At 56.5% G+C, this 27,954-nt stretch overlaps 14 protein-coding genes across 14 annotated transcripts; 6 read left to right on the forward strand and 8 right to left on the reverse strand.

Moving 5' to 3' along the window:
* Positions 1-387: 387 nt before the first annotated feature.
* On the reverse strand, positions 388-1,088 carry BGZ61DRAFT_478339 (NUDIX hydrolase domain-like protein; the record flags this gene model as incomplete). Its single annotated transcript, XM_046249006.1, has 2 exons — positions 388-806; positions 1,019-1,088. 2 exons carry the CDS (start codon positions 1,086-1,088, stop codon positions 388-390), a joined length of 489 nt encoding a protein of 162 aa, XP_046104409.1.
* Positions 1,089-6,467: 5,379 nt separating this feature from the next.
* Positions 6,468-8,986, forward strand: BGZ61DRAFT_532810 (arginine-tRNA-protein transferase; the record flags this gene model as incomplete). Its single annotated transcript, XM_046253915.1, has 2 exons — positions 6,468-6,534; positions 7,866-8,986. 2 exons carry the CDS (start codon positions 6,468-6,470, stop codon positions 8,984-8,986), a joined length of 1,188 nt encoding a protein of 395 aa, XP_046104410.1.
* A 491-nt stretch (positions 8,987-9,477) lies between these two features.
* On the forward strand, positions 9,478-10,909 carry BGZ61DRAFT_35917 (ribosomal protein S5 domain 2-type protein). Its single transcript, XM_046241046.1, has 2 exons — positions 9,478-10,130; positions 10,208-10,909. The coding sequence occupies exons 1-2, from the start codon at positions 9,672-9,674 to the stop codon at positions 10,820-10,822; spliced, it is 1,074 nt and encodes a 357-aa protein (XP_046104411.1). The 5' UTR covers positions 9,478-9,671; the 3' UTR covers positions 10,823-10,909.
* An 87-nt stretch (positions 10,910-10,996) lies between these two features.
* BGZ61DRAFT_532812 (uncharacterized protein) lies at positions 10,997-11,856 on the reverse strand (the record flags this gene model as incomplete). The annotated part of the gene is made up of 2 exons (XM_046253916.1): positions 10,997-11,392; positions 11,488-11,856. The coding sequence occupies 2 exons, from the start codon at positions 11,854-11,856 to the stop codon at positions 10,997-10,999; spliced, it is 765 nt and encodes a 254-aa protein (XP_046104412.1).
* A 392-nt stretch (positions 11,857-12,248) lies between these two features.
* BGZ61DRAFT_452503 (uncharacterized protein) lies at positions 12,249-12,470 on the reverse strand. Its single transcript, XM_046245959.1, has one exon. The coding sequence runs from the start codon at positions 12,457-12,459 to the stop codon at positions 12,256-12,258; it is 204 nt and encodes a 67-aa protein (XP_046104413.1). The 5' UTR covers positions 12,460-12,470; the 3' UTR covers positions 12,249-12,255.
* Positions 12,471-13,854, forward strand: BGZ61DRAFT_452505 (cytochrome c-like domain-containing protein). Its single transcript, XM_046245960.1, has 3 exons — positions 12,471-12,683; positions 13,152-13,437; positions 13,557-13,854. The coding sequence occupies exons 1-3, from the start codon at positions 12,674-12,676 to the stop codon at positions 13,579-13,581; spliced, it is 321 nt and encodes a 106-aa protein (XP_046104414.1). The 5' UTR covers positions 12,471-12,673; the 3' UTR covers positions 13,582-13,854.
* Positions 13,855-14,390: 536 nt separating this feature from the next.
* Positions 14,391-17,002, reverse strand: BGZ61DRAFT_452508 (P-loop containing nucleoside triphosphate hydrolase protein). Its single transcript, XM_046245961.1, has one exon. The coding sequence runs from the start codon at positions 16,783-16,785 to the stop codon at positions 14,512-14,514; it is 2,274 nt and encodes a 757-aa protein (XP_046104415.1). The 5' UTR covers positions 16,786-17,002; the 3' UTR covers positions 14,391-14,511.
* Positions 17,003-17,262: 260 nt separating this feature from the next.
* On the forward strand, positions 17,263-18,014 carry BGZ61DRAFT_352882 (Snf7 family; the record flags this gene model as incomplete). The annotated part of the gene is made up of 3 exons (XM_046240461.1): positions 17,263-17,300; positions 17,389-17,752; positions 17,814-18,014. The coding sequence occupies 3 exons, from the start codon at positions 17,263-17,265 to the stop codon at positions 18,012-18,014; spliced, it is 603 nt and encodes a 200-aa protein (XP_046104416.1).
* A 166-nt stretch (positions 18,015-18,180) lies between these two features.
* Positions 18,181-19,682, reverse strand: BGZ61DRAFT_452510 (Fructosamine/Ketosamine-3-kinase). Its single transcript, XM_046245962.1, has 3 exons — positions 19,193-19,682; positions 18,383-19,067; positions 18,181-18,316 (listed from the first exon to the last, which is right to left on the reverse strand). Exons 1-3 carry the CDS (start codon positions 19,377-19,379, stop codon positions 18,220-18,222), a joined length of 969 nt encoding a protein of 322 aa, XP_046104417.1. The 5' UTR covers positions 19,380-19,682; the 3' UTR covers positions 18,181-18,219.
* Positions 19,683-20,947: 1,265 nt separating this feature from the next.
* On the forward strand, positions 20,948-21,948 carry BGZ61DRAFT_452514 (uncharacterized protein). The gene has a single exon (XM_046245963.1). It carries the CDS (start codon positions 21,012-21,014, stop codon positions 21,594-21,596), a length of 585 nt encoding a protein of 194 aa, XP_046104418.1. The 5' UTR covers positions 20,948-21,011; the 3' UTR covers positions 21,597-21,948.
* Positions 21,949-22,604: 656 nt separating this feature from the next.
* On the forward strand, positions 22,605-23,537 carry BGZ61DRAFT_36027 (uncharacterized protein). Its single transcript, XM_046241162.1, has one exon. The coding sequence runs from the start codon at positions 22,852-22,854 to the stop codon at positions 23,338-23,340; it is 489 nt and encodes a 162-aa protein (XP_046104419.1). The 5' UTR covers positions 22,605-22,851; the 3' UTR covers positions 23,341-23,537.
* Positions 23,538-24,089: 552 nt separating this feature from the next.
* BGZ61DRAFT_532817 (putative succinyl-CoA ligase) lies at positions 24,090-25,675 on the reverse strand (the record flags this gene model as incomplete). Its single annotated transcript, XM_046253917.1, has 4 exons — positions 24,090-24,133; positions 24,211-25,360; positions 25,443-25,538; positions 25,622-25,675. The coding sequence occupies 4 exons, from the start codon at positions 25,673-25,675 to the stop codon at positions 24,090-24,092; spliced, it is 1,344 nt and encodes a 447-aa protein (XP_046104420.1).
* Positions 25,676-25,700: 25 nt separating this feature from the next.
* BGZ61DRAFT_36034 (uncharacterized protein) lies at positions 25,701-26,364 on the reverse strand. Its single transcript, XM_046241168.1, has one exon. It carries the CDS (start codon positions 26,323-26,325, stop codon positions 25,840-25,842), a length of 486 nt encoding a protein of 161 aa, XP_046104421.1. The 5' UTR covers positions 26,326-26,364; the 3' UTR covers positions 25,701-25,839.
* A 798-nt stretch (positions 26,365-27,162) lies between these two features.
* BGZ61DRAFT_478347 (6-O-methylguanine DNA methyltransferase) lies at positions 27,163-27,660 on the reverse strand (the record flags this gene model as incomplete). Its single annotated transcript, XM_046249007.1, has 1 exon — positions 27,163-27,660. The coding sequence occupies one exon, from the start codon at positions 27,658-27,660 to the stop codon at positions 27,163-27,165; it is 498 nt and encodes a 165-aa protein (XP_046104422.1).
* Between the last annotated feature and the right edge of the window lie 294 nt (positions 27,661-27,954).

Here is a 27,954-nt window from a genome sequence, read left to right on the forward strand (position 1 = left end):
ATGTATGCACCGTGCTATGCCGCTTGATATACCGTCCCGCCTGAATTTATTGGATTTTGTAAATACTCTATCATAGTCCTGCCGAAAACGCCGTGGGATCGATGCACTTGTGATAGCCTCTGTCAAAGCAGAGCACAATTGAGGTAAAAGCAATGGAGGTTGATGCCCAAGCCCCATTCCCGAGACCTCCGTGTTGGACCCAGATCTTTTTTTCCCTCTAATAACCCGATTCTTTGAGACTGGGGTTGGGGGAGGGTAAGAGCCCATCTCACTCGCGGCAGGTTGTGTGCGAGGATCATCCCAGGAGAGCCCGGGACGCGCTTCAAATGTAAAGAGGGCAAGTCAAAGGCCGGCCCCGTAAAGTCATAAAATGTTTGTTTTGTTCGGCTACAGCCGGTTCATTGTACACCGGTTCAGAGCCTCCTGGAGCTCCGGCCGGGTGGTCAGGGCCTCCCATGCCTGGGTAAATGTGAACCACTGGCGTTCCCGCTTGTGTCTCTCAGGCCAGTCATCATACTCGTTGGTGACGGTACCTTCAAAGAAGTGATATCTTGATCGGTCTTTGGAAGATTTCTGCGGCCGCTTCTCCTCAATATCGCCCAGGTCATAGTTGATCTGGATGGCGATACCGGCCTCTTCCCAAGCTTCACGCTCGGCAGCCTCCTGGCACGTTTCGTCCGACTCCCAGCCGCCCTTAGGTAGAACCCAGCCTTTTCGCCGGGTAGACTGGATCAGCAGCACGTAATTTTGATCGGGGGTGAGGGGCACAATGCCGGCGACGAGACGCTCTCCTTTGGTGTTGTAGCCTATATCGGAGAGACAGTGTCAGTGGGTCTCGGCCTGCATGGTGATTGATCGAGCTGGGCGATTGAGAGGGACGGGATTTGGTGAATTGCGAAATACGGGCGGAGGTGCACACGAAATTCCGGGCGCAAGCGCGCAGGCGCGGGCAAGACACAGCTTGAGCCGCGGGGTTCAAGATTGGCAAAAAAAAAAATAGCAAGGGACAGGGACTCACGTTGTTTGCTTCTGCCGGTCCGAGACTCCATTGACCGGCCACTCGAGTCGCCAGAAGCAGAACTCGACATGTTAGTGGGCAGTCGTTGCGGTCGGGATGGATCGGGAATTCGGATGGTCGGATTGGGGACGAGATGAAGGCTCGATGTGATGCGACGATGGGGAGGCTTTGCAGTCCGCGGCTGGAGCGGAAAGGAGAGGATTTTCCCCTGGGTCGAGAAGGAACCTACGACGGGCGGGCGGCGGCTCAGAGCGCCTTGCGATGCATCGTCGACGGGAGCAGGTTGCGGAGAATGACGGGGAGAAGTGTGGTTGTGGACTTGGGGGTTTGTGGTCCCAGGTCTATGGTCGAGGGGGGAGGACCCAGTCGCTCCGAGGAGCTGGCTGGCGATATAACCGTTTGGATGGAGGTGTGGACGCGCGCGCGCGAAACGTTCCCTGCTTTGGCTCGAGAGGGACTGAGACGGAGCGGACGAGACTCGGCGGGATTGGAATTGGGATTGGGACGTGGGGAGGGGCGCGACTAACAACCCGGAACTTGAGCCAGCAGCAGAGGCGGCGCAAGCGCAATTGCTGGGCCCCGTCGTCTAGAATGGGACAGCGAGTCGTTGGAGATGGATTGTGTGGAACCCGAGGGTTTTCGCTGGGTCAACCGGACGTGGAGTTATGCGTGCGAGGCAAACTCTGATGTGATGAAGTGCGCGGAGCTTTCTTTTGTTGGCTTCTGCCGGATGGCGGTGGAGAGGGTTTCGCCTCAACGAAAGCCTCAGAATCAAGCCGGGAACTCGGGGTGGGAGCAAGCAGCAGCAGCGCACGGAGAGGCGCTGGCACCACCGCTGGCAAGTTGGCAACAAAGGTTGACACCACAGAGGGCGGCTGGCGGCTGGCGGCGTCTTGCGTTGGTGGCCGGGGCGCTGAACCGAACCGGACGGTTCAAATTGGCAAAGGCGGCGGCGACGGCGATACGGGGATATCGGAGAGGCTCTGAAAGCTGGCAAACGGAGCGGCCAGAAATTGGATAGCAGCCGTCGACGGGCTATGGTTGGAAACGGTACAGGGTAAGGAACTTTTCTCAAAGCTCAATGCTGGCTGCTGGCTGCTGGCGGCGACCGGGGGGTGGTGCTAGGCGGCGGACACAGACTGTTTCTCTTTGAGAGTCTAGACAGTATAGCGGGAGGTGTGCGGGAGGTGTGCGGCGAGTCAGGCAATGTCGTCAGAGGGCAGAAGCTCGCGGCGGGGGAGCAGGAGGAGGCAGCGGGAGGGTCAATGGCAAGAAGCCGGACTGGTGTAGAAGAAAAGAAGGCAGAGACGAGTTGCTCTGCGAGCTGGACGGCCGTTGCATGTCTCGTGCCATCGAGCAATAGACGGGAAGGGGGAGGCGCCAGCAGAGGAGGGCCAGTTGGTTTTATACTCAAACTAACCTAGCTGGATGGAGCAGGCCTGCCACCTCACCTCACCTGGGAGGCTCAGGGTTGGATGGCAAAGCTTCATTTAGCTACCGCCCACGAGGGCAAGGCCAGGCAACCTGGGAGGGTCGCGGTGATGGGATGGCGTGGGCGTGAGCGTGGGCGTGGGCGTGGGCGTGGACGCGGGCGTGGACTGGATGTGGAAGTGGAAGTGGAAGTGGAAGTGGAAGTGGATGTGGATGGGATGTGCCAGGCAGAGAGAGCATGGGGATAGCCATGTGTGGATGTGGATGCAGACACGGATGGGGGATGCGCAAGGTTGCTGAAAAGGTACATAGTTTGGATATATTTTTTCTTGGGATGATGCACGCCCCTCCCACCCCATCTCCATGTCTTCGTCTTAAGCTCGGAGCTGGAGGGGGACATGGCAGGGCTCCTGGAGAGGGATGGCGGATAGGGATGGTGGATAGGGATGGAGGTGGATAACTTAGGGACGGAGGTGGAGGGAAAAGGGAGGTGTGTGTGGAGGAAGCAAGGCGGCGCAAGGCGCAAGACGGAAGCCGGAGACGACGGTGAGAGGACGGAAGCATACAGCAGACAAATCCCAGATCGGCCCAGGCCCCGGGCTGCTGCTTCTCGCTGCTCCGACTCTCTACTCTCTCTGTCGGCTTCGATTCACTTCCCGCTCGTCCCGCCCGTTGCCTGCTACTTAGCCCGTGGCCTGGGATGACCGATGGAGTGACACAGAGAAGCAGCAGCGTGCGTGGTGCCACTGGTAACGGAAGCTCCCAGCATGTGGGATGGGGGATGGATGTGCGATGCTGCGTCTGTTTGTAGGGACCGATCCTGGAAGGCCTGCTTAGAGGTTCAGGCGGGGGCCAGACGATGGGATAACCAGGGGTGTCACAGCAGCAGCAGCAGCAGCACGCAGACGGAGCCAGAGCAGGAGAAGCAGCGGCGAAGGGATCGAAGAAAAAAAAAACATTTAGGTCCCCAAAAGGAGACGGACATGCAGCGATGCGCAGGGTATGTTCGGGCGTGCTCCTGCACAACAGCGCAGGCGACGGCCGTCATTCGCTCCAGTATGGTGGGCGCATCGAGTTTGCCCGTGGTGGGAGGCAGATGCTCGACCATTCTTGACCCGGGGCCTGTCCATGTCGGGAGCCATGCTCGACCATGCGATGGATGTCATGCTGGGGCCTGTTGGTCCTCTTTTCTTCTTCTCTTCCCTTCTCCAACCACGTCTCGAGTCGGTATATCAGCACGCGGACGACGCTTGCAGCGTGGGGTTGGCCATCGCCGCATCGGCAGGCGGCGTTTCACCGTAGTCGCCTTCGCCTCCAGCTTGTCCTCGCACTCACATGTTGCTAATGATAGGTTCATCGACGTCGACGAGCTCATGCGTCATGGGTATGCATGCTGGCCTGTCTTTGCGCCGCCGCGCTGCCGCCCTCGCGTGCAGCTGCCGGAGTGCCTTAGTTCCGTCCACACTCTGCCTACGGGTTTGCACCGTTTGCGCCCACTGGAGGCGGGGAGTATGAGAGATACTTGACGACGAGGGTAGGCAGGGCCCCCGGTCTGCCGTTGTTGTCATGGCTGATGCAATCCCTACGCTGTAGTAGGTCTCTTGTCGCTCTGGGGTCCAATCGGGCTCGATGTGATTAATTCATGGCTCAGAGCCTTTCCGCAGACAGATAGCGGCCGTCACGCCTCGACATGATGATGGGCGCTACAAGCTCTCGCCGGTGTGCCTCTGACCAGCTTCACGCATCTCGGTGTCCAAGGGCACGGAGGGACATCATGCCGTGCGTTGGGAGTACATGGTAATATGATACTTGAGCCCTCAGGTACTTGGTGATTCATACAGCAGGAGGCCAGACGATTATGCCGGCCATGTTCCGTCTCAATCTGTTGTCCTCTGGGCGATCAACCCACTGGTCTCCATACTAGTCACCCGTACCGGTCAACTCGTAGCGTCGGCCCTCGTTAGCTCAGTTCCACAGTTCAAACGTCTGCTACCACCATGAGTGCTCCGGCGACCGTCCCGACGGCCAAACAAAAATTAGGGGAGTGAAAAGCCCTCAACAGTCGGACGACGTGGTGTGTCATGGTCTGTCGTCTATCAGATCTGCGGCGCGATGGAGCCCCCGGAGCGGATACCTTTCCAAACGTCCCAAACGCAACGCAGCTCGACACATCTCGACACAGCTTAACACGCCAGCTCGCCCAGTGGCATGGCGGGCGAGACAATGACGGCTTCCTATTTGGCTCGGTGCTGAGCAGGTCGGGTCGCACAGAAGGGAAGCTGCTGCACCATGCAAGGAAGCTCGCCATGTGCATTTTATTGGCCACCGTAAGCCAAGGCGATCGTGTTGCTGCGTGTTCCCCATCTCATCTTATTCCGCCCTGTGCAAGCTAGAACTGGGGAGGGGGGGGCACGACGAAAGGTACGTACATGGTTGTCGGACCTGTGAGGGTTGAGTGTTGGCGCCCCATCAGACGAGGTGTGTCTCGGCTGAGAAACAAGCATCACACTCAGCTGGAACTCACATCTGATCCTAGATCTGAGTCTCTTGCAGAGAGTTTTTGTCTACATGAAGTAACTACAGGGGGGCTTCGTGGGTGGTGGTGCAACAGCCAACAGCCAACAACGATGCTCCTCTCTCTGTCTCCCACCTAGCATAGGGCCCAGTGGAGGACCCAGGACCCAAGATCCAATATCCAGGGCTTTTTGTTCAGGGTTACGGACATTCAAAGTAAGGTTAGTCCCTAGCAAACAGCACCCCCTGGTCCTTCTGTAATCGGGAAACTCAGTGCTCGGATCCGTTGAACTGGACCCTGGACCCCTCCCATCAGAGAGAGGGTCCGGCGGGGTCAAGAGAGCACAGCTGCAGAGACACTCACTCAGACAGACACAGGATGAAGGAACGTACGCACGCTGACAGAGACACTCTTGCACTGACGCAGAGGGTGGGGCGTCTCACTAGAAAACCAGAGTGGCCAAAGGCCAAGTCGCCTAGCCTGGCCTAGCCAAGACTGAATAAGCCTCCTAAAGGCTTCGTGGGCTGCTGCTAAAGTGCCACAGCACGAGTCAAAGAGCCCGAGGAGGGACGCCTGTCGTATGCCACCCCGCAGTTGGCAATTTAGTTGGTTGCCAGTGTCTCGCTGTATTTTACTGGATGCACAGGCCCTGCTGGCGCGTGCCTGCCTTCCCTAGAATCCCTACCGTACCTTCCAGTTGGGCCCAGCCACTCACCACCCGTCAAAAAAAGCTGCATCCTCGTGGGTTGAAACAACGACGCACACTGCCCGGACATCCGAATCCTTATTCCTTTCCTTCTGTCATATCTTGCAAGCCCCATATTGTCTCGCCCTCGCTCTGCTGCAGCCTCCCGGTGGTGCAGCGGCCCTCCGAGACAATCCGCTGTCCTGGGCCTAGTATCTCTTCCCCTCCCCGAGAGAGAGGAGAAAGGCCAGTCAGTGCCGTCATTGCACCAAGCCTCACCCTCACGCCTCAAGCTTCCCCGTTCCCGGCAACGTGCCCAGACCCCTGTTTGGTTGCTCCCTGTCTATCCTGCCTGTCGCCAGTTGCAGGTCGCAGGTTGCCCAGATCGCAAGCAGTACGCAGCACGCAGCACGCACCGCCCGAGACTCGATCACACCCTACTCTTCTGCCACCACCCGCGAGGCAGAAAGTTACTCGAGGCCTGGTCGGTTCATCTCACCAGTCATCAACCCAACCTCGACAATCCATCCCACGCACTCGCTTCGACCCGGGTGCTGGAAAGCTGGCACGCGATCCCCATCGCTAATCGTCCACGCCCCCCTCTCCACCGAGGCCGCCCCTCCAACTCACCCCCGTCTCGCCGTCTGTTCCTCACGCACCAACTTGCCCGTCCTGGGTAGCCTCAACTTGGGTAGGCCGGCCCCCCTCGCCGTCTACCGCCGCCGCGTCCTGCCATTGCCAGATCCAAAGCCAGAGCCAGAGCACCAAGAGTTGGCTTGGAGCTACGCCGCTCCAGTCGCGCTGTCCTCAGGCCCACGATGGAACCAAGTGGCATGCGGATCCCTGGAGATGCGTCGTCCCAGTACGAGTATATGACGCCAATTGGTGAGTGCTTATTCTCAGGTCCTGCTCCAACCGTTTGCACCCGTGCCGCAATGCCCGCTTGTCGTTGGCTGCCCGGCGCCCTGCGGTCCAGTCCCGCCGCCGCCGCCTCCGTTGCGCCCCGTCCTCCCCGTCCCGGCCAAGCCCAGTCACTTGGTTCACTTCTCGTCGTTTCCTCCACCATCTCGGCCTCGGCCTCGACCTCGACAATCCCACCTCGTCGTCGCCGTTCGCCGCACCAGTCCCAACACCAGTTTCAATGCTAACGCCCCTCCATCCACCACGTCCACCGCCTCCACTCTGACCCCCTGCCAAGTCTGAGCACTCGTTGGCACATGTCCATGCCTCAGCGTCATCCCTTCCCTTTCAATCCCAGCCCGCCTATTGCTGCGTACGTACAGAGTATGTACATCGTACTTACGCACCACCACCGCCAGTGCCTCTCACCACAACCTCTCCCACCACCACCACTCTTCCCGCTCTACTCTGTATGGTTCGGCTCCCTGCCTTTGCTGCCTACCACCAACAGTACACCTCACATCACTTTACACCGGTCCCCTCTACTCGTCCAAGCTAGACATCGTGTACCCGAGGAGTTTTGGGTTCCGCCTCATCTCCTTCTTCCCCGGGCCTTCGCATGAATGTCTTAGACGTCGAGTTACCCCCAATATTTGCGTCTTGTGACTTTCATCGGCCCTTTCTTATTCCATATTGCCCTGATGATGACTTCATAACTATCCGAAACGACCCTTCCGATATGTGATTGTGGCGACATGTGACTGCTGTGCTTCTCCCATACTCCATTCATTCATACACCCATTTGCCCCCACGCATCGTCTCTCAACATTTTACCCAAGAGATCCACGATGCAACCAATCATCACCCACGCCAACTTCAATACACACTCCTACCTTGACCGAAGGCTGACTGGGGACCAGGATATTCAAACTCGTCAAGATGCGGCTACTGTGGAACTGTCGGCAAGAGTCAGTCAAAACGTGAATTTCCCTTGTTCGACACCCTTCAACTTCCACACCATTCGACACACCAAGCCCCGTGTGTTCAACTCTCGTGACATGATTGTCTGGGTTGACACATTCTGGATCACCAGTCTTACTGGATTTGTCCCTCCATCCTCCCCCGCCACCGTTGGGCCTCGTGCCAGGGCTAACGAATTTCTGGGATGGTAGGCTTCTCATACTACGCCAGAGTCACGTCGCTGAGCCCAAGCTTTTATCAGAGCCTCCTTGACAAGTGCTGGAGGCGCTCTGGGAGTCTCATGTACCGTCCAGATCAACGACGGTCTTGTTGTCCTCACTACACCATTCGACTAGACTCGAGCCAGTTCAAACCGTCCAGAGCCCAGCGTCAGACCCTCAACCGTTTTAACAAATACGTCGTTGGCGATTCATACGGCAAGGAGGCTGCCCGCCTCCACCCCAAGTCGCGTGACCAGGCGAAAAAGCGAGACAACCACTTTGACTTAGTTGAGCGGATCCATGAGGCTGAGGATGCCAAACTCCTAAAGCCCCCAGAGGCTGCGCACAAGCTCGTGGTCACGCTCGAAAATGATGACTTTACCGAAGAAAAGTATACCGTCTACAAAAACTATCAGCAAGTTGTGCACAAAGATGACCCCGCGGAGATATCCCGGAAAGGCTTCAAGGGCTTTCTCTGCAACTCCCCGCTGAGACGCGAGACGATGATAGGCTCAAATGGACGCGAGCGCCGTCTGGGGTCCTATCACCATTGCTACAGATTGGACGGTAAACTTGTTGCTATGGGTGTTCTTGACCTGCTGCCAGATTGTGTAAGCTCCGTCTACTTTCTGTACGACGAAAGCATTCACAAACTCGCCCCCGGCAAACTTGGTGCGCTCTATGAGATTGCTCTGTCACTTGAAGAGGGGTATGGATGGTGGTATCCCGGCTTCTATATCCATAGCTGCCCCAAGATGCGGTACAAGATTGATTACTCGCCACAGTTTATTCTTGACCCGGTGGCGTTGAAATGGGACCCCCTAGATCGAGAGGTACTGGATCTCCTCGACAAGAGGCCCTTCGTCAGTCTGTCTCAGGAGAGACTAGGTGTTTCTGCTGCCGCAATTCAAGATGTCGACCCAAATGCGAAGATCAGCGACGTGCCAGAAGACTCAGGATCTGATGATGACGATGAGGAAGATGAGGACGATGGGGATGATGAGGATAATATTTGGCTCTTCAGCTCAGAGATGCCCGGCATACCATCTCTCTCATCTATTATCACCCTGGATATGGATCGAATCCTTCTGAAGATAACTCCTGATGGCCCGTTATATAAGACGTCAGATCTAGTGAGCTGGGAGCAACAAACCGTTGAGCAGTGGCCTGGGTTAAGAGCAGGAGTTGCCGAGCTTGTGGCGGCCATCGGTCCAGACTTGATGGACCAGATCTGCTTGGACTTTGTTTCTCGTTAGAGGTGCATGTAGTAGCAGCTGGATTTTATAGAGAGCTCATATTTCTTATATCCTCAATCATGGCTGTCCCCATTGTCTTGGTTTTACCAACAGTGGCTTGCAATTTACCATACTACCCGGGGGCGGATATTAGAGACGAGAACACCAAATCAACTATAGAGGATACTTGGTCCACAATAGCGCGCACTAGTAATTCCCATTCTGTTCCGATGAAGAGGTGACAAAATTTAACAATTTAGTCCATTATGCACATGCCAGCAGCTGTTTAGTGCTACCCTACAACAATAGGATTCGAGAAACGAGATAAATCAAGTTAGGAATAGATATTAAGACGGATCTTGAAGGTTAATTGTAATACGAAAAGGCCAGTACTGAGAAAACTTGTGAGCTATCAATATCATTTCTGGTTGTCAATGCTTGTTCATAAATCATGTCCCTGGTCAATACGTAGTGGTGGGATGTCGAAACAAGCTCCCCGCACCCCGCTCCACGAAATTTCCGTATCTTATCGTTCACCTCGGCGAAGGGCCCAACTCGATCCTCCAAAAAACTTTCAGCCTCGCATCGCAAGCCAAACGACGAAGCGACCTCCCAGCGAAAAATCGATCAAGCTTCCCTCCTCCATCCGCGAACAGATCTACCCACGGAATTACCCAGAGACTGCCAATGGGTGCGCGCTGAACAAATGGCGTCCCAGCAGATCCTCTTCTCGCCCGCCGAGCTCGCCTACCTCCACCGCTCGCTCTCTCTGAAGCCGCCCATCCGCCCCGACGGCCGCTCGCCCGCGCAGTTCCGGCCGCTGACGGCCGAGACGGGCATCCTGCCCGGCACCAACGGCAGCGCGCGCGTGCACTTCTCCGACGGCACCGAGGCCATCGTGGGAGTCAAGGCCGAGATCGAGAAGACGGTCGAGGCGCCGCGCGCCGAGGAGCCGGACCGGCCACGACCGGAGGGCAAGGAGGCCGACGGTGTGCGCACCAGGGGCGACTGGCTTGAATTGGCGGTGGAGATTCCCGGGCAGCGCGATGACGAGGCCTCGACGGTGTTTCTGGCCGAGATGTTGAGGGAGGCGTTGTTGGCCGACAAGGAGTTTGCCAAGAAGCTGTTCATCAACAGGCGGTTTCACTGGAGGTTATACCTCGACGTATGTCTTATGCCCACTCCCATGTTTAACTGCACCAGCTTCAACAAGACAATGCTAACAGGTTTCTCTACACGCAGGTTCTTCTCATCTCCCCGCCGCTTTCATACCCCCTCCCCCTCCTCTCCCTCACCACCCACCTCGCCCTCCTAGCAACCCGACTCCCGCGACTCAAGTCCGAGGGCGACGAGGACCCCATGTTCGACGACGACTGGGAGGCATCGACGTTCCTGTATCCGCGAGAGGGCGCTGCGACTAGTGGATCCCGGCCGCCCATCACGCTGCTCGTCGTGGCCGTCGGCGACAATGTCATCTTCGACCCTGCGAAGGAGGAGCTTGCCGTTGCCGAGACGGCGCTTGCCGTGTCCGTCGCCGAGGTGCGCCGGGCACAGAAGGCTGGCGACATGGAGGTGGACTCGAAGGGACGCGAGCTCAGCCTGCTGTCGATCCGGACCATCGATCCGCCGTCGAGGCTGACGCCGCCCGGCGTGCCCCATACCAGCAACACCAGCTCATCGGCCTTTGCGCCTGCCAAGCAGCAAAAAGCGGGAGAGGAGGAGACGGAGGGAGTGTGGAAAGCGCCTCTTGGCGGCACTAAGTTTGGGGTGCTGGATGGTATAATACAGGCCGTGCTGGAAAAGGGAGGCGTTGCGGACGAGGTTCTGGACGGATTGGAGGGCGTGGAATTGTCATAAAGGGACATGCAACAAAAATCTACTGCCATGGAGAGGAAGGTATAGAGGAGATTTACAGGTGTTCAAAGGGATGGATACCTAGTATTACATGCGGCGACCCGAGGGTATAGGGTTTGCGCCGTGGCAATGGCCATGACCATGACCATGATACATATAGATGACAAATGCTTATGCTCAGAAGATACCAAACCACTTCTTCTTGGGTTCCTCGGGCGCGTGCTCTTCAACAGGCTTCGGGGGTAACTCGCGGCCCATGGCGGCGGCCTCAAGCTCCTCCTCGGACTGGGGCGTATCCTTGCCGAAGACGACAGTGACGGGGTCCTTGGCCTCGATGTTGTGCATCTTCATGAAGTAGCGGCGCTTGGCCACATCGTCGATGTGGCGGGTGCGGTGGTCCTGAGCCTTGGTGGCCTTGTCCTTTTCGTGCTCGACGATGACGTACTTCCAGGCTGTGAGGAAGTTGATGGGCTGGTCCCAGAGGTCGGAGATGGGCGGCACGAGGTCTTTGAAGGGGGAGTTGTAGGCATAGTTCATGAAGAAGGTGGCGATGCCGATGAAAAAGAGGGTGCCCTGTTATTGGTGGGATGGTTAGCAAATCCTGCGATGCTCATTGGACTTGCGGTGAAGGGAGGCTGTAAGAAGGGAGGCTCTGGGAGGAGTCATACCATTGTGATCATGGTGTGTAGCAGGCGGCTGTGCCAGAACCAATGCGCCCAGGTGCCCTCGGGGGCCATCATGCCGGGGTAGTTCCGCTGGCTCTGGGCGAGGCGCTCGCCAGGCGTGAGCTCGGGGCCATAATGGCGAGGGACGTGGTTACGCTTGAGGCGGGAGCCGTGTGAAGGGGGGTTGAAGCGGGCGGGCTTCTCGAGGACGATGGGTTTCGCGGGGGAGGAGGGAGAATTAGGGCTCGAGGCCTTGGAGCTGGACGAGGCGAAGCGGATGTGAACGTTCTGCGAGAGCGGGATGCGAACACCGCGCCAGAGGGGGCCCTGGAGGGGGAGGAGGAAGCGTGGAATGATGGTACGAGACGCCATTGTGGGAGAGAGGCGGGCGGTGAAGCCGTGGAGAGGGCTGGCGGGAGGCAGGTGAAGGCGGAGGCGGAGATTGACGTCGTAAGTAGACGCGGTAAGCAAACCCGAAGCCTCGGTTCTGGGAATCTGTCAAAGTTGCAGCAGCTCGAACCCCGGCCGTTGGGGAACTGTGTACGATGGTTTTTTTCGTGCCAGCCGACGGGCCATGGACGGAGGACTTGCGGGCATGCGGGACGCTCGTTGTGGTTTAGCCTGGAATCTCGAGAGTGGACGCCGGTGTTGGTCGGCGACGGTTTTTCCTCTCTCCCGCAGGGCCGCGGCCGGAACGGAACAAGTGGACGGGCAAGTTTTGCGGCATCTCTGCGGCGCTCCTTCCTGCTTCCTGCGCTGATCCACTGATGCTCATGGAGCCGATAAGCCACCCCGGAACAACCACCCCGCCGACCGACCAACCACAGGCCAGACCCGCCATGACCCGACTTCTCCCGGAACGACGGCCAGGCTGGTCCTGCGTCTGCGTAATTCTCGGGCGCTGATTGGCCGGCGCCCTGTGCCACTTGTGGCTGCCGAACGCCCGTCTGCCAACCATGCCCCATTCGCCCCCATTCGCCCCAACCCGCCCCAATCCGCCGCCGGGGGTTCGACGCCGTGTCATGCTGTCATAAAGATTTTGGAGCCGGCCCTGACTTTTTGATTTTTTTCCCTCTTCCTCCCTCTCACTCCTCCTCACTGATCCAACCCTGCTCTCCAGACGATCTCGAGCCTCGCCCTCACGAACTCCTTCTCCCTACCCCGTTAATCTAATCAACAATCACTCACAATGGCTGGCGGTAAGTTTCGCCCTCTTTCCCGCGCACACGCACGACGCGCGCGCAAACCCCGAGCCTCCTTCCCAGGCGCCGCCCACCGCCGAGGTTGAGCGGTCATGTCCGGGGCTGCGGATGCCAATTGAGACTGCGAGAGAGGCCATCGTACCCGTGCGACTGGAGGCGTGCTTTTCTGTGCCGTGTCTGAAGCTGGCGGCGCTGTCCTGGTGCTGCTGCGACCCTCGTGGCGCACACCTTGCCGCCCTGTCGCCTGCGTCATTTTCCCAGATCAGGGCCGCCAACGCCCTCGATTCCTCGACGAATGATCAAGACACTGCCTCTCTGACGCCTCTGAATCGCTTCGGGACACTCTCATCACAATCGCTCTCAATTCTTTCTCGCCCTGATTCACCACTCTCCAAGCTTCGGCAGGCGGCCACCGCTCTGGTCTGCGGCCAAAAGTAAAGCCCTTTGGCTAACTCACTCCTCCAGGCGACGTTAAGAAGGGAGCCAAGCTCTTCACCACCCGATGTGCCCAATGCCACACCGTTGACAAGGATGGCGGCAACAAGATCGGCCCCGCCCTGCACGGCCTCTTCGGCCGCAAGAGCGGTTCCGTTGACGGCTACGCCTACACCGACGCCAACAAGAAGGCCGGCGTCACCTGGGAGGACAAGACCCTCTTCGACTACCTTGAGAACCCCAAGAAGTACCTCCCCGGCACCAAGATGGCCTTCGGTGGTCTCAAGAAGGCGGCAGACAGGGAGAACCTGATTGCGTAAGTTTTTTGGTCTTTCACAAGCAGCCAACACACTCTCAGAGCCTCTCAATGAGTGCCTTCCGTGAATTGCTGCTCCTCATCCCACGACGCACCCGCTGACTCTTTCTCTCCCACAGCTACCTCAAGAAGGAGACCGCTTAAGCGACCTTAGACTCGCGTGTAACGTTACGACTTTGATAGACGGAGGCGCCAAGGGCGATTGTATTATAGACCACAAAGCACTAGAGTAGTCGGCGCACCACCATTGTGCTTGTACCTATTTCCATCTCCTCTTCATGCGCCTTGTCCCTCTGCAACCGGAGTGGGGGCCGGAGCCACGACCAGAATACCCATAGAAAAGGGGTTAGATCCAGCTCTTGCAATAAACAAACCTAGAAGAATTTCATGATATCAGCTTTCTTCTTCTCTGCCAATTCATTCCTCCAATCCCACCTTCAATCAATTGTCTCGCCGGCTCCCAGGTCTCATTCCAGAACAGGAGCCGAGGACATGTGATTGCATTCCAGACTGATTCCCATCGTTGTGCATCGCTCGTCTCTCGTCTCTGCGTGGTTTTGAGTCGGTAAAGTGACATTGAATGTTTGGGGGGCGCTTGGCCGAGTTATTTCCGTTTCCCCGGGACAGTGGGGTGATTTTTTTTTTCTTCTTCTCTCAATGATCGGCGACAGTTGGGCTTGTTTTAGGCGGGACCCTGGCTAACGATGAGGCTTGACGATGAGGCTTGACGATGTGGCTCAAAGTCAAATTAAGCGTCAAGGCACCAGGGGTCCAGGGAGACGAAGGATTAAAAGCTTTGCGGTACTCCGTAGTTGGTTGTAAAATAGGGGAATGCAGCCAAAAAAAAAAAAAAGAGCCCAGCGCTGGAAGGTGCAGTGGCTCATATGACATGGCCATTGGTTATTCACCTGGTACTGAAGTCCCTTATGCCAATTTCTAGTTGGAGAAAACTATTAAAGGTACTTGGTTTATTAGGCCTGATGCTTGTCTACCCTAAGATATGCTGCCTTTTGTGAACACCCCAGTCTTCGACCCCCCCTCTTCGGTTCCCTCGTTTTGCTCCTCCCAAACCTATTAGCGCAGCTTCTGAGCCAGTTTGCGATATGTCTCCGGGTTCGATACACTACGATGAGTGTTGGCCAGAGCAAATTCCCAATCCGCCTTGACGATCTCGAAATGTCGTTCCCCGTCCCCTTCGGTCTTGAAGTAACGCGCCAGGGCTCCTTGCGCTGCCTTTATGCGCAGCCCGTTGAGATCAGCGCCACTGAAACCGTCGCAGCGTGAATCAAGTGCTACACCTTCTAGTAATGAGAGCTCCTCCGGTCCTGCGCCTCGACGGTTGCTGCGATAAACGGCGTTGAGGATTTCGGCTCGTTCATTAGGCGTTGGCAAGTCAAGGAACAGTTTGACATCAAGACGTCCTGGACGAAGAATGGCCTGGTCAATCATATCCGGTCGGTTCGTAGTGCCAATGACATAGACACCCGCACGACCTCGGGCACCGTCCAGTTCGGTGAGGAGAGCATTGACAACTCGAGTCCCGGCCTCGGTGGATGTGTTATCGCGCTTAGGGACGATCGCGTCCATCTCGTCGAAAAACAGGATACAAGGTGAAGATGCACGGGCTCGATTAAAAAGCTCTCGCACCGCACGCTCCGATTCACCGACATATTTGTTGAGCAGTTCTGGTCCGTTGATGAGAATGAAGCTGGCCTGAGCCTCGTTCGCCACAGCTTGGGCCACCAGAGTTTTACCGCAGCCTGGAGGACCCCAGAGAAGGCAGCCTGCAGGGCGATTCACACCAGCACTTTCGTAGAGTCTTGGTTGCTTGATGGGTTTGATAATGGACATGCGGAGTTGTTCCCGGACGTCGTGGAGGGCGCCCACTTGGTTCCAGGTGATGTTGGGAATTGGGGTGAAACCTTCCTTGCGCAGAGATGGAGTGAAGTTCTTGAAGGCGGTCTTGAAATCGGCGAGATTGAGTGGATGGGGAGGGGGCTGAAGAAAAGGCAAGGGTATGATTTCAGAAGTGATCTCCGTGGTTTCGGGGGCAAATATTTGGTGTCCTCCGTCTAGAATCTGACTCCAATCGTCATCCTGGGCCATCCGCGCCAAATTGATTTCCTGGGCTCGCGTCGTGACATCGACGATATCGGTACCCACGAACCCATGCGAGATCCTGGCCAGCTCGTCAAAGTCCACGTCTTCGGCGAGATGCACACCCTCCAAAACAACCTTGAAGATGTCCCGCCTAGCCTCGATACCTGGCAATTTCATCTCGATTGTTTGCTCAAATAAGCCCAGCTTCAGCGCATGAGGGTCAACATCCTCGGTCTTCGATGTTGTAGCAATGGCTAGGATGGACTTGTCGTTGGGCTGATCTTCTTGAATCTTCTTCATCTGTTGCCGGAACCTCCACAAAGTGCGACGAGAACGTTCAGTGTTATGACTGACTCCTGGACTCGGCATGTACTTGTCTAGGTCTTGGATGAAGATGACACAAGGGGCTACCTGCATGGCTTCATCGATTGCATCGTTAAGGCTTTTCTCCATATGCTGAGGATCATCAAGTTCAAGGCATCCCATGAGAGAGATAATGGGAACTTCGAGATCAGACACCAGTTGACGGATCAATGTATTCTTTCCAACACCGCTAGGCCCAGATATGAGCATGCCGGGGACTCGTCGAAAGTTCTGCCACTCGAACAGCTTTGGACGTTTCAAGATGGTACGGACACGGCCCAGCAGGTCATTGTAAATTTCGTCCACGCCTCCTAGTTTTGGTATGTTGGATGGGCGTTCGACCTTGTGCTGAATCCGCTTTTTAGGCTCCTTGCGATGTATTGATCCTGGCTTTGAAGTGGAGGGTGTCTGCGTCACAACCTCGCTATTGGAATCCGCTGGTGTTAATACAGCTGCGGAAGTAGAGAACTCCTTCCCACCCGCGCTCTCTTCGCCTTCTGCGTGGAGGCGACGCTTCTTGGCTGCGCGGCCCTCGCCTGGGTTAGACGTCAGCGGCGCGGAATCATCATGCCATAGCTTCGTCATTTGTCTGTTGAGCAGAAATCTGTCGTCTTCGGGGTTCACGGGCGCGGCTTGATCGAGCTCGGCCTCTGAGTCGGATTCGTCCAATTCCTGCTTACGGAACTGGAGGACGCGGTCGATGGAGTCTTCGAGGGGCCGCTTCTTTTGCCGGCTCAGGCTCGAGTTGGAGCGCTTGATCGCATCGTATATCGCCGTAATGGTCTTGAAGGGCTTCCCGTCGTTGGCGTCTTCGAGTTTCTTAAGGATCTGGTAGACGTCTCGGTCAAGCCCCGAACGGAGGGTGATGGGTTTTCTTGCTGGCATTTTGACCGCCTGCGCTCGATTGACCAGGTCGCGCTGTGATGTGGAATATGCGAAAGGGAAAATGAAGCGCCCGAGGGCGAAATGCCCGAATGCGATGTCTGTCAGGGTATATACGTGTAAGGAAAGAAAGCAAAAATCTCTGCAAGGTAATGCGGCTGCAGAGGCAAAACGTTTGCGCAGTCGGCGCCGATTGACAAAAAGTTAATGGTTTGAGTGGTGGTTGTTTGTAGACAAAATAGTCGAGACAGCATTGGACGGAAGTACTGTGGTTAGTGTGTGCATAGTTGTGTCGCACTGTGGTGGGGCGTTTCCTTATCGATAAAGCTGACCCGCAGCCGTCCGGCCTCCGATGACGATTGTCCCTCGTGACAATCCCGACTCCTAACAGTCGCATTCGCAATCGCATATCGCTCCCTCAACAACCGATATACTCTCGACTGGCCACTCCACGGCGGGACCCGTGGCCGCGCTTTCACAATGGGGGGAAACGCAAGCAAAGTCACTGCCCAGGACAAGTAAGCATTCGTCCCGCGCCCATATGCCTCCCTTCTTGCTGCCTCGTGCGCTCGTGACCGCCTAGACTGACCCCCTCCCCTCCGCCAGGGCGATCTTGGACATGAAGATCCAGCGCGATAAGCTCCACCAGTACCAGCGCCGCATCACCGTCCTCACAGACAAAGAGACCGACATTGCGAAGCAGATGCTGGCCAAGGGCGACAAGCAGCGCGCCCTGTTGGCCCTGCGGCGCAAGAAGTACCAGGAGTCGCTGCTCGCCAAGACGGACGCCCAACTGGAGCAGCTCGAGAAGTTGACGTCCAGCGTCGAGTTTGCCCTGATACAGAAGGATGTCGTCTTTGGCTTGCAGCAGGGAACTAAGGTCCTCAAGGATATCCATACCGAGATGGGCGGCATTGAGCACGTGGAGAAACTCATGGGCGAGACGGCGGATGCAATCGCATACCAGAAGGTAGGGGTTCCTAACGATGCCGCGAAGGCGCTCGACGAGCAGATGCTCACCGGTCGTGTAGGAAGTCAGCGAAATGCTTGGAGGTCGCATATCGAATCACGACGAGGAAGAGGTGGAAGACGAACTGGCGGCCCTCGAGGCCGAAATGTCCGGCCAACAACTCCCCGCCGTGCCCAATACCGAGTTGCCCGTGAGGCAGGCCGAAACCGAACCCGAGCCGCAAGCGGCGCGGACGAAGCAACCAGCGATGCTGGCGGCGTGAAGTTTTACATCGTACACCATCTTTTGTCCTGCATTTTGAATTCTCGAGGAGTCATTGCATTTTCTGGCGAGGTCTGGTGGGTTAAGTCAATTAGAGATGTTAGATACACAGCGATCACAATGGAGGCGTCGAGGCATATACACGTCCTGGGGTTGATGGAGTCTCAATCTCAAACCAATTGTTCTATTCTTTTACTCTCAGCTATTCAACATCCGTATTTGGAGATGAGCTTCCGCATAATGGACATCGCTCCTCCACGATAACCTCCCCCAAACATGGCAAAGTGATTCAGGTGGTGGTATCTATACGAGCATCAATTAGCAGTTCAACGTCCCGATCACACGCCAGAGGCGATGGGGACCACTTACAGCTCATACAACCTCACACGGTCATCCCACTCGGCCACGGGCTCGGCTTTGGGCATCAGCTTATTGTACTCTTCCCAGAAGTGCGGACTGAACCCGCCAAACATCCTCATGATGCCCAGCTCGTACTCGGAGTGGCCGTACACGACAGCCGGATCATACACGACTTCCTCGCATCCTCCACGGCCGGCGATCTGGCCTCGCGAGTGGTTGCCGCTCCAAAGGTCGCCATGGATCACAACTGGGACGATGCCTTTGACGACATCGTCGCCAATGAGCCGTGGGACCACCTTGTTCGCTACCGTCTCGACGGCCTTTGTCAATTCTGCATCAGAGCCATTGTTCAGAGCCGCCTTCTTAAGGACCCAGCGCAAACGATTGTCCGCATAAAACTCAGCCCACGAGGTCTTGAAGGAGTTGTCTTGGTCTGTGGAGCCGCAGCAGGTCGAAATCGGGAACCCGAAGACGGGCGTATCGTGGCCGTCGGGGATCGGCGCCGGAGTGGAGTGCAGCCGGGTGAGCTTCTCGGCGAAAGAGAGGCCCGAGCCGCCGGGGGCGGAGGAGCCCAGATCGAGAAAGTCGGTCGCAAGGAAGAACTTGTTCGGGATAGAGAGGGCACCGTGGGCGAAGGAACGGGGACAGAAGTTGGGGACGGTGTCGTGGATTGCGTTGAGGGAGGCGTGTTCGCCTGAGAGTGTTAGTTGACGTTGATATGTGCTTAGGGAATGGATGTGATGGTAATGGTGAGAATATGTGAGACGATATGAAATGGTCAGATGTCATGAGACGCGGACGACAGCTAGAGCTACGCACCACGGAACATGTCCTCAGCTTCTTTTCCCGAACCGGTCTTGACGAAGTAATTCACGGGCTTCCCATCCACCGTCGACGACAGCTTAAAGGTCGAGGAAAAGCCCGAGCCGCCGTGAGAATTGATGTCGCTGTTGGCGGGGTCCAGTCCGAGGGCCTCAAGCAGGGCTGGATCGACGCTGGCCGCCATGACGACGATTTAAGAGAAGGAGCTTACGGGGATCCGATGCAGATCAGGTTTTGCTAAATAAAGACAGGTCCAGACGAGTGGAAGAACTGACCGTCGGTGATAGATTCATCGGTTCGCCGAGCATTTGTTGTTCTATGTCTGGATACAAGACGAGGCTGTGAGCTGGGTGGGATGAGGTGACGTCAAAAGCTGGGGATTACTAAAGAGAGCCCATGCGGCAGGCCGAAAGTTGGTCGACCGCACCAAAATATGAAACAGACAAGGGCCAAGATAAAAAAAGAGATTGGGTTATCATGATTCATTGTGTTTCTAATGCTAATGTTGCTCTGCTTTTGCTTTATTTATGCGATTCAACGCCCCATGAAGCGGGAGCGTTGTTTATCCCGTCCTGTGAACCGGGATCGGAATCTATTTCGAGGCTCTCGGGCTCGTCTCCACTCTTCGCCGGGAGCCATCTCCACCAAAAACCAGGCTCTCGTCTCGGCCGCTGCATCGGCCACCGAGTCTTTCGTCCGAAGGACACCACGGCGGTGGAGAACAATACCTAGGTGAGCGAGAGATGGTCAGTGAGACAAGACGAGGCGAGACGAGAACGAGCCAGGTCAGCCCAGGTCAGCTCAGCGCACCCGGAGCCTTTCCGTCACAGCCTGACCTGATGGCCCCAGCGCGCTACAGCCCTGGTCCCAGCAATCAGGGCGGTTTGATTTCATAACAAGCATCGGATCGCAAAACAAAAGCGAGCGTTGTGTGAGAGCCACTTTTCTGCTGAGCAGACAGTGGCTGATTTCGTGCGTGTTGTGTTTGGTGTGTTCCTCCCAACAGGTTCCCTTTTTCCATCGCTGAAATTCCGTCCCTTCCATAAAAAACGCCAGGCTCGCAAGGGATAATAAAAAAGGCCATCAGATGCGGGTATATATATGCGTGCGTGGTGTTCAGGAAAGGAATGCCGTTCCTCTCAAACTGCGCATAAATCAACTAATCAAGGACTGTCATCCTTTCTACTGCTTGACGTGCTCGATGTGGGTCGTGGTGGTGGCCGTGGAGGCGCTGCTGAGGGAAGCGCTGTCCGACGAATTTGCGGAGCGAAGGCTGGCGGCGCGAGCCTCGACAGGTTGTGATGTTGAAGGGGCGTACGAGTAGGCGTATGAGTATGATGGACCGCTGTGGGATGAGGAGTTGTTGCTGCCGACGTTGAAGCATGTGGCGCAGGGGCAGGCCGAGGTGTTGTTGAGGGGAGGAGGGGGAGCGCAGTGGCGGGCGAACCAACTCTTCTTTCCGGAAGGCATGATGATGGAGGTGAAGATGGGTTGTTTGAATAAGTGGCTTGGTGGTTTGGTGAAGGGTGCGTAAGATTTAGAGGAGTGGTGGAGGAGTGTTGGTGATGTGGTGTTGATGATAAGCCGAGTATGACAAGGGACCAAATCCTCGATGAAGATGTGGAAGATGAATGGTGTATATGGCTGAACCGGGCAGTCCGTGACTTGGTTCTTATTGCTCTTGTAGTCTCTGACTCAGAAACATTTCGGGATGGCCTCAAGCTGGAAGGGCGGCCCCTGGGTATTTATGTTCTCCTCACATCCTCGGCCTTCACACACTCCCCTGCGAACGAGCCGAAGCCCAACAGCCAGACCCATGTGGGACCCCCCCTGCGGCAACAAGCCGAACGCGTTGGAAGCTGCAAGTCCAGTCACTTCCCAAGCTTGGACGCTTGCTACCTTACTGCGTTGGACAGTCCCGGAACGCCTCTTCCTGCGGACACTTCCTCTCACACGCAGCGAGGCGCCTTGTGGGGAACGAGGCCGGCTGTGGGGGCGTATCCCCCTGCTGGCCGGATCGTGGGACCCTGGGCCTTGCTGCTGGTTGGGCATTTGTCGGTCTGAGAAGCCTAGGAGAGAGCGGTGCCTGCGGAAAGGCCAAACGACACGCCCCCCCGGGAATTCCGCTGCCCGAGGTCGACCGAGAGACGTCCGGACGGGGACCCTTTTCTTTGACAAAACTCGCCCCAGCGTGTGTCGTCTTATCCCATGTTGTCGTCACGGCTCCTTCAATGGTGATTTCCCTCTGAAAGCTCAGCAAGGTCTCGTGCCCCTTTTGGGTCTCATGGATGGCACACGGCGATGGCGTCCGCATGATAATGGTCCGGTTTCCCCTCCTTTCCTCATCTCCATTTCCCCGCGTTTTGCCAGCGCGCGAGTCCTGTTAGCCAAGGCCAGCTAAGACCAGCCAGTACTGTACCGCGCCTCGAACGAGCAGCAATAGCAGCCATTGAAAAACGAAGCGCTTAGGGCACAGGGGGGGTTGGAGGGATGGTTGGAGGGGTGAAGGGGTGAAGGGTGAAAGGGCATGGACGCACCAACGGCTGTGGCTGATGCTTCCCGTTCAGGGCGTGACGAGTGGCGTCGAATTCCCCTAACGAAGTGTGTGCGCGCGCGTGTTACTACGTAGTACTACTGTGTATGCGCGGGTATGGTGTGTCTTGGTAATGCGTTGGTGATGTGCTTCCTCCCATCTAGATTGTTGTGCCATGTTGGGCCAGACTCGTATCGCTTCAGCGCATCTTCATCTCATTCCCATGCCATGTCTATCTCCTTCTCGGTGCTCCGTCGGCATTCGCAAACTCGTCATCACGGTTTTCTCATCCCCATCCTCGCTACGTACTCGTTTCCCCTACCAAAGCGGATGCGGCTCCCTCCAAAACCTCGCCATGGCGCCCCAAAAGTGGAGCTGGGAGTCGCCAGCGAGCCTGTATCCGACGCAATTCCCGTCGATGAGGCTCCATCTCCACCGCGGATCATCGCCGAGACACCACGACCCCCACTAATCCCTCCTGTGAGCCTCAAAACCAGGAACTGACAAGGCCTCACGGCGATCCCTATTGGTTCCAGGGAGCCCCCCGTCCCGTTCCCGGATCAGCCCGGGCTTCCGAAGTCGCTGATTTTTTCTTCTTCCATTTCGTCTTAATCTTTTGCATTGCTTGTGCAGGGAACGGGAACGGCTTGGGACCCATTGAAGATCCCTGGGATCCATCGAAGTCAGGAGATTTGGGTTCTAGCGTGGGGACCACATTTACCACCGTGGACCATTCAGCCACGTTGGAATAACCGAGGATAAGAAAAATCAACAATGGGTGAGTATTTGGGGGTCAGAGGCAAGCCCTGGGTGGGCGTGTTCTCGCACGTTACGCGCGTAGTGGTAGATAAGTCCAACATGTCCATGACTGACAAAGTTCTGATACTTGAGGCTGAGATAGACTGTGATGCAGCCACAGCTTCCCAAGTCTGAACCTTGAATTTGCGCCTCACCAATGTTTAGCGGCGTCTTGAAGTGTGGCTAGTGTGTGGCTAATGTCACACTGGACTTGCGGCTCATCCATCGTCATCCACCACCACCAACACGAACAAGTACGTACCTTTTTCAATGCGACATCGCTATCACTCAGCTTGGCCACTCTCTTACCAACAGGACCCATGACATGAACTGCATCCTCTTTCTATCAATGCAAACGCCCGATGACGGCAAGGGAAAAAAACTACCGGGTCTCCCTACCAACCGCTCTCACCTCGTCTCTTGCACTCCCGTCACCTGTGCACTCCCGTCACCTCAAAAACCCACTCCTGCAGAGGTCCCCCATCTAGGACCCTCCCCTGTACATACCGTAGTGTTGCAGTGTGAGCCTTTGCTCCCTTCCACCCGAACACTCGCAATAGCCGACCTGGACCGACCGCCACCCTCATATCACTCGCCCCCTCGAAACCTCACGCCCCATGCTCAGCACATTTCTCATATACAACCCGAGGAAATCTTGCCCAATTTTTTTATGCCGTTATCTAAGAATATTGGGTCTGGATTTCCTCTTGGCGGTTGTTTCCACTTCACATCAAATCCACATGGCTGTTTCCTGCGGGTGTGCACACCATCTCGTCTCACTCTCATGGCTCTCTCTTCTCGACCTTGGTCTTGACCAGGGGTTGTTGGTTTCTGTCAGCCACCGTCCCATTTTGCCTTTCCCTTCCTCCATTTTCATCTTCTCCCTTGCTGCCGTTCCCTACTGCCGTTGGAGCAAGCGGAGGGACCAGCGGACGCAGGCCAGGAGCGTCATGCTCTCCGCTGGTCAAGACGATGCTAACCGTCCTTTCACCCTTGTTTCGCCCAATCCAAGCTGAGCGGTTGAGCAACAAAACCACGCACCCCATCTTCATCCCCGCGTCTTCTCCGCCCGGCTGAGGGGAGATGGGTGAGATTGGCGTGATTTCTTCGCATTCGTACTCAAAAAACGAGGGGAAAAGTGCGGAGAAGGCTGCAAGCCATGCCGTGGCAGACAGGGGATAACGCCAACATGGGGCACATTGACATCCAATGGCTCTAATGATCCAATGGAAAAGCATCACATTCCGGAGACCAGCGCGTATCGAGGCAATGGATACATGGAAGTCATGGAAACAAGGAACCGTGTTGTTTGAGGCCAGACCGCCTATCCATCTATCGACCCATCGACCCGTCGATGCATTTCGGTCCTCCTCGCTTCGCGAGTTCAGGTTTGATCGATGCATGCTAAATTAAACAGAAATCCCCGTTCCCCCGCCTTGGAAGTGCCCTTCCCTCGGCGCCGGAGCCTGGTTCTGTATCTTTGCAGACACTCAGACTCCACTCCCGCAAAATATTACACCGCAATGCCTTTATCCCTTCCCACGTCTAACCGTATTGCGTTCTTTAGATACCCAGGGTGAACTCGACACCAACATCGATGTCACGAGCTGCGAATGCGTTAGCGTTAGACACACAAATAATTTTGCGGGGCATTTCCCCCACAACTTGGATGAGAGTAACTTACCCAACTTCACGACCTTCGACAGCTGCACAGCCTTCTCGGCAGCGCTTTGTAGGTCATCGATGGAGAAGATCTTAAGACCAGAGTCGTTGATGAGCTGGTGAGCCGCGTCGACGTTGGTACCCTGGAGGCGGGCGATGATGGGGATCTTCAGGTTCATGCTCTCGACGGTCTTGATGAGACCAGTGGCAATGGCGTCGCAGCGGACGATACCACCGAAGATGTTGACGAAGATGGCAGTGACCTTGGCGTCGCTGGTGATGAGCTCGAAAGCCTCACGGATGGCGGCGGGGGTGGCACCACCACCGACGTCGAGGAAGTTGGCGGGTTGACCACCGTTCAGCTTGATAATATCCATGGTGGCCATGGCGAGACCGGCACCGTTGACGAGGCAGCCAATATCGCCATCGAGCTTGATGAAGTTGAGGCCGGACTCGGCGGCGCGGACCTCATCGGCGTCCTCCTGGGTGGTATCACGCCACTCAAAGACATCCTTCTGACGGAACTCGGCGTTGTCATCGAAACCGAACTTGGCGTCCATGCACAGCACCTGGTGGTCGGAAGTCTCGGACAGAGGGTTAATCTCAATCTGGGTAGAGTCCTTCTCGACGAAGATCTTGTAGAGCTTCTGGATGGTGTCCTTGGCATCCTCGATGCACTGCTCGCTGAAGCCGAGCTTAGTAGAGATGTCGAGGGCAATCTCGTCAGTCACGCCAGTGTTGATGTCAATGTAGTGGGTGTTGATGGCATCGGGGTTCTCCTTGGCAACGGTCTCAATGTCCATACCGCCCTGAGACGAGGACACAATGACGGGGCCCTGGGTAGCGCGATCCATGAGGATGGCGAGGTAGAACTCGCGACGAACGAACTTGCGCTCGCAAATGTAGACGGAACTGCAGAGACGACCAGCAGCGCCAGTCTGCTTGGTGATGAGGTTGTGGCCAATCATCTGCTCGGCGAACATCTCAGCCTCGTGGGGAGAGTAGATGACGCGAACACCACCCTTGAGGCCGTTGGTGAAGGTACCCTTTCCACGGCCACCGGCGAGGACCTGAGCCTTGATGACCATATCCTCGGTGCCGATTTGCTGGGCGACCTCGCGGGCCTCCTGGGCCGTCTTAGCGTTGGCACCCTTGGGAACGCCGACGCCATACTGTTGACATCATCGGTGGTTAGCTACGGGGAAGGGTCCTCGGCAGGTATAGATAGGTAGATAGGAGATAGGGGGGCCTTACCTGTCGCAGGAGGTCGGCAGAGAGGTACTCGTGGATGCTCAGGGCTCGTCGTTGTTGGGCAATGCCGGGGAATCTGACAGCGGGAGCGACCTGGAACTGTTGGAGGCGGAAGAGTTAGCGTTGACGTTCTGGACAGTCGCATCGGCGGTCGAGGCAAAATCGAGCTTGGCGGGCCGTACCTTGGAGGCGTTCATGGCCGAGGCCATGGCGCGGCTGCGGCCGATGTTGAACATGATGGGCGATTTGGAGAGGACGGGGGGACAGGGAAGGAAGAAGAGGGGATCGTCGAGTCTTTTGTTGCGTGGGAGTCGCAAGCAAGGAGGATTGGGAGGATGAGGGAGGATTTTCGGAGGTGATGGACCACGAAAGTAAAGCTGTCCCAAGTTGGAGACGCCGCTTAATCAGGAAACGGCTTCCCTCTGGTCCTCTGGTGACCGACCCAGCAGGACCAAGACCTAGCACGAGCCCCAGCGGCGCCCAGGTGGCCCCCGTTCTGGCACGGGATTTGTCGGGCCAGGGCGAGGCGGCGGAAAAAGTTTTTGGCCGAGGCGCTTTCGCGCAAGGTGAGTGGCCAAATTCCCATTTGGTGGGGGTTCGTTAACCGGGAAGCCGACCTGTGACGACGATGGGGGGCAGGGGTTTCGCTGAAGATGCCCTGGGGCGCTGGAACTGCATTCAGTGGCCGCCGCAGTTCCAGTTCCAGTTCCAAGTTCCAGGGCTGCAAGCCTGCTGCACAAGCAAGCAATGCAATGCAACGGGGGCAGTGACAGCGATAAAGCCACGAGTAGCCGCCAAGGTCAGGACGGTGTGGGTTCGCCTTGGCGTTAGCTCGCTCGGTGAATGGCAACGGCTTCAAACGTTGACTAAGAAAAAGAAGTTCCATACGCGGTATATACAACTCAACTATAGGTACTACTTTATACGCTTTTGCTCTTCTTTGTGTTTCTTTTGCTTCTCGACTTCACACGTCCATCTCAACTCATCGGCTTCCTTCCCTTGTCACATCACATCACATCCCCCTCCCTGCTGCAACTTCGAGTCCCGCCCGCCATCCTCGGCCTCCAAGCTCCAGCTCCTGACCTGCCCACGATGCAGCATGCATATTGTTGCGCCCACTATTAGCAACCGCTTAGCCCCATTCGGCATCCCACGCCCCCTTGTGCCCCGGCACAACACCACCGAGGTAACGGCCAAGATGAAAACCGAGAGGCTTTTCCCGGGCACCGGCGATGGAAGTCCGGCGCTGTTGAGGGCGGTTGGGACCGAATCGAAATGTGAATGGCCCTGTGTTTTCGCGCCCACGGGCTACTTGTTCACCGTTGCGAATTGCGCCGGGTTTCGGCTACGCGTGGGCGTCCTTGCCCGAGGCGTTTGGAATGGTTCCACACGGTCCGATCAATCTGCATAAGAGAGTTCCGTCATGTCATTCATCGACGGGGGTCAGGACAGCCAGATGGCTCTATGGTAAAGGTCAATCTGCAAGGGGGACCAAAGAGCCGATTGCATTTTGGCATGTGGTGTGTCCAATGCAATCCTCGCCTCACCTCATACGTTTGTTATCTTACACCGCTGAGGACTCGATATTGTCCGCAGATCAGAAACGTAGCATACACGTCTTACATCCCGACCAAAGACAGTAAAGTAGTCCTGGATACTACCCAGATCCTTTGATGGCCCAATTAACCTTTAATACCGAACCCAGCCCCAAGCCCTCCTTTCCTCACACGAACCCACTATATGGAGTTCCAACCACCTTGCCCTTGCCATCCAGCCTGATCCCCTCGCCCCTCAACAGCTTCTTCTTCTCGTCGATCGTGATCCCCTCACCGTCTCTTGGCCACTTGCCCTTGAAGCCGCCCAGAGCGCCTCCCGTCGCCACCACCCGGTGGCACGGCACTTCCGGGGCGAACGGGTTGCGCCGCAGAGCGTTGCCCACCGCCCGCGGTGACGATTGCAGATATGCCGCCAGCAGGCCGTAGGTCGTAAAGTGGCCCCGCGGGATCTGGCACAGCGCGGTCCACACGCGCTTCTCGAACGGCGTGCGCTGAGAGGCGGTAATGCGGGCGAGTTGTGGGTGCATGCAGGCAGGGAAGTGGGATGGGATGAGCGAGGATTCAGTCGGCGTAATTGGCTGTGAGCTTGGGGGAATGGTCTTTGATATCTTGGATTTGACCTCTTCGGTAGGATCCTCTAGTCGTCGCTTCACTCCTGCCGTCATCGTGAATGACGATCTGCGTGGCGTGTGTTGGTGGATGATGTTGATGTTGCTTGATGAAAGATCAATGCTCCTCACAGCGACAGGTTTATCATTTGCTGAGAAATGGAGAGAAACACAATATCTTGGATTACACGGTCAGAAACACGCGGGAACCCGCCATCTTTAAGCACGGGAGAATTGCCATGCGTCAGGCGAAAGGGCGTGGCGGACGTCAACATCTAAAGCAACACTCATCGTGAAGTCATGTGACACGCCGTCACCGCCACTATTGAAGCTTCAGCAAGGGGCCGGACC

The sequence above is a fragment of the Ilyonectria robusta genome (genome assembly GCF_021365365.1).
Source record: "Ilyonectria robusta strain PMI_751 chromosome Unknown BGZ61scaffold_10, whole genome shotgun sequence".
NCBI classification, from domain to species: domain Eukaryota; kingdom Fungi; phylum Ascomycota; class Sordariomycetes; order Hypocreales; family Nectriaceae; genus Ilyonectria; species Ilyonectria robusta.